Here is a 4,204-nt window from a genome sequence, read left to right on the forward strand (position 1 = left end):
GGCTGTAAATGAAACGTGTGGGGAAAATTTTTGGACGAGCTCCACATACCCAAAAAAAAAAAGGGGGGGGTCAATATATGTCCAGAAACATTTCATTTGTGAGTTAAAGATGAAAATGCCCTCCATGAGATTCAATGCATGACTTGACACATTTCATTGTGGACCACTGCATCCATTCCAAAATGCAAGGGTAGTTGTGAACAGTCTGGCATCCATAAAGTGATGATGGTGTTTCTCTGTTGTAAACAGAAGCTGCATACTGCATACATAAGGGTTTTTAGGTGCCCTCTACAGGTAAAAATCCAGAAATAGTCAAATGGGGCGACCATTGAGGCAATGCAATGTGTCCTCCTCTACCTGTACATTGTTCATTACAGGTGTTACTGAGAACGTCTCTCACAGCACAGCTAAAATGTGCCACAGCAATATAATGCATTCTTTCTGATATAACTCACAAATTAAATGTTTCTCAACACATGGGGTAATTTTTCGTTTTGGTATGTGGACCTCTGTCTGCACCTTTCAGTTACACTTTCTTGCAAGCAGGGTGTGTGTGTGTGCGCGCGCGCGCGCACTTAATGACTCCCATCCCCATGGTCAAACTTCAGGGTGTTGAGATAATTTCACATGGAACCGTATAGGGGTTACAGCCAGCAGACAGCAATCTTTGCCTTCAGTTCTGTCAATGACTTCTACAAAAAAAACTGTGGATGAACCTGACTTCTTGTGTCATGTATTGTGGACTCATGCGGAAACATTAAAAAGGAATGGAGCAAACAATATCCTCAATCTACATGAATGGATGGTGAACAATCCTCATGCTACTTGTTGCTCTTCATTTCATCAAAGATTTAGCATAAATGTCTGGACCAGAATTGGAAACTAGCAACTAACTGGACAGTATGTAACAGCAAACTGTCTCAGTGAGATCCAGTATGCTGAGGTCCTTGAAAGAGCAATTCTGCTGTTAACTGAAGATGCACCTCATAATGTATGCAAGGGCATACAAGGGTATGTTTCAGCAGATGGTGCCCCTTTCCACTTTTCATGCTAGGTGTATAACTGATGGAACAATCATTTTTTGGACACAGTGATCACCTGTAGGAGCCTGATCAACTTAATTTTTTCTTAAGGGGATGCATCAAAGAAAATGTTTATGCTACAGAAGTACAAGATCATGATGACGTGATTAACTGCATTGTTGTCACTGCAACAGACGTTAGGGGCCAAGAAAGAAAACAAATTAATATCAGGGACCCCAGACGATGTAGGTGTGAAGCATGTATACGAGCTTGAGGAGTAACTCTGAGGAGTTCTTGAGATTAACGTGTAGAACTGTGTGGGAGGCTCCAATATACGATCACATATTTGTGTTACACAAAGTGTAAAATTCAAAATGAAAAAGAGCTGACAATGCAAGAATTTTTTCATTTCATTAATTGCAATTAAAAGCATTAAATGACGATGTTAAATGCAAATAACTGAATGTATACAGGAATATGCAATTATTTGCCTTAAAAAGTGGTGATATGTCATAATATGACAAAGGCAATGATATAAAGATCACTCTATTTGAATTTTCTGGTTCCAAATCTTCATCCCAGCAACCCCCCAAAGTTTATCCATTGGACTTTGAATCATCCTGTATACACACCATTTAAGTACAGTCTTACTGGATTTCAGCGATCTTAATTCCTGCAGCATAAATGTGCTCACATTCTAAATATATGACCATATACAGCAATCATTCATTAAAAATTATTTTGCTGTTTCTCAAGTGGTGTGCTGAGCACACTAGTGTGCCATGATATTTTGAATTAAAATAATTCAGGGCATGTGATAAGAACTGAAGTTAAATTATTTCAGAGACACACTCTATGAAGATTCAGAACATTTTCCACATTCAATCCTTCTCCACTGCTTCTCATTTAAGTGCATAGTGTTTTCTTACTTCTCTCATATTGGAAATTTATGCACAATCATATCTAAAAGTCAAACATTATGCACAGCACCACCTGCGTGCTCTTGAAGTGACAGTAACTGTGCATATATCCCAAATTCATAACAATAGTTATTCCTAACTGGTGGTCTGTGGCTTAATTTATGCCAGACCACACATTAGAATTAGCATTATAACATGGATATTTTTAGCAAAGCAAGAAGAAATACTATTTAAATCTATTGCCCACTAAGAAAATTCACCCATCAACAGAATAATAGTATGTACCATACAAGTATTTTTGCACTTGTCAGCTGTCTCCATTAACTCAACCATGGTAAAGGGGTAATTATATGCCTGCAGCCCAGCTAGCAGAATTGCAAGCAGTAATTTAACTCTCTCCCATTACTGGCATTAGTAGCAAGGACAAGTGAAAATGAACATAAAATTTTAGGGTAAGTTACTCACACCAAAAACTGGAAACAGAGGCGCCTTAAAATTCTTGTCATAATGACAAGAGTACTTGCTTCTGGGATGTAATTTCATGTAGTCTGATAATCTTATCAGTTTACACAACATCACATGCAGAAGTCTTCTTCTGAAGTACTTTTCTTGCATTGCTATATTACAAACCCAAAAAGCTTGATAGACGGATATGTATGACAATTTTAAATAATTATTTCACAGGATTGAAGTACAGATCATTAGCTTTGACCGAAGAAATAACACTTCGAATGAAAACTATGCATATTTATACTGTCATTAAAGTGTCATACACTTCTACTTACCAATATTTCGCTTACAATGTTATTAATCTGACTTTCTGTTCCCATCTTCGCTTCTTCAAATTACATTTCTTTAGGGTTATGCCCCGTGCGTCTTTCAGGCAGTAAAACCGACAGGAAGAAAATTTACTGCATATAGGCTACAACTCTCATGTTAGGGTACGTATTACGGAATAATTAGTCATTAATAATTATCATTCTTTTCTTATCTTCTGTCACACAACATGCAACAGACATACAAAGATACTAAACAACCACACTTTTTATTAATTTGAAAGCAACCAAGTAACGTGAATCACTTAAACATTTATACGAGATATCGCAACAAACCAACTCGTGGTCGCACTCCACGACATGGTTCGAGTACAGGGCATAAATGGCATATATCTCCTCCATCATCGGTCACTACAAATCCTTCAAATGATCCCTGGCGTCCCTGGTGTACAGTATCGACCAGTATAGAGCCAATAGAGAATTCAGGGCAGAAATGTTTAACCAACTAATGGCGCTCCATGAAACTGTCATGCTCGGTCATGCTTGAGAAGCCGCCATTCCTTCAGTGCATGACATTATCTGTAAATGGTACATACAATGTAAATACACAATAAACTATTAATGAATGCTTTATATACAGGTAATTATAAAAAAAAAGGGAAGAGTACTCCTAATGTTTTAAAATGTGTCCTATGTGACTGAATCTGTAGCTACAAACGCTAGTAAACTGCAAATCCATTCATTCCAACGTTAACACAGGCAACAGATAAGCGAAATATTCCTATACGTAATGCCGGATTCTGGTGGTCTAAGTGGTTCAAGTCGTCTGAGTCCGTGGCGCGTATACAGTGAAATAATTTGAATATCTCCGGTAAATCTTTGAACCATTCAGGTTCCGCTATAAAAAAATATCCATGTCACCCGATTGACGGGAAGTGCATTCGATTCTTCCGCTTGGCCGGTTCAATGATTTACGGGTGTCCGAAAAAGTATATTACTAAACTTTATGGGCTCTCTTCTGCTTGTTGCTACACACGCCGCCAATTAAAAAGCATTTAATTAACACACGTATAACGTGGAATACCTGTACGTAGGTATAATACTGTATTTTCTGAGATGTCTAAATACAGTTTGTATTTATAACATTTGTGTTGGAGCCAGTAATTTATTTGACGACTTAATCTACTCCTACATACTTGGCACAGGCCTACGAAGTTAGTAAAAGTAAAGTAAAGGTATCCCTGTAACAGGCCGTGGAGGCCCATAGGGTTGTGAGATTTTGAGGTTCCCACATTTACCCCCAAAAGTATTCCAAGAATATTCCTGGTATTCATTTCTGTTAGAGGCTGAGTCGACCCCAGGGCCATAGTGCGGCTGGTAGGATTATGTCAATTGAAAAAAAAATCCAATTACCTCATCGGGACTTGAACCCGCGAACTTCCGGCTTGTAGCATAGTGCCTCAACCAACTACGCTACCGCGCGCCC

At 38.4% G+C, this 4,204-nt stretch overlaps 1 protein-coding gene across 1 annotated transcript in view; it reads right to left on the reverse strand.

The window, feature by feature from the left end:
• The window catches only part of LOC111871294 (mediator of RNA polymerase II transcription subunit 23), a gene marked incomplete in the record, with an annotated part of 33,425 nt that extends 30,381 nt beyond the window's left edge, over nucleotides 1-3,044 (reverse strand). Inside the window, 1 exon segment of the mRNA XM_033754187.1 lies at nucleotides 2,728-3,044. Coding sequence (XP_033610078.1) covers nucleotides 2,728-2,772 — 45 coding nt within the window.
• Between the last annotated feature and the right edge of the window lie 1,160 nt (nucleotides 3,045-4,204).

Source organism: Cryptotermes secundus, unplaced genomic scaffold (genome assembly GCF_002891405.2).
Source record: "Cryptotermes secundus unplaced genomic scaffold, Csec_1.0 scaffold825, whole genome shotgun sequence".
Taxonomy (NCBI): Eukaryota; Metazoa; Arthropoda; class Insecta; order Blattodea; family Kalotermitidae; genus Cryptotermes; species Cryptotermes secundus.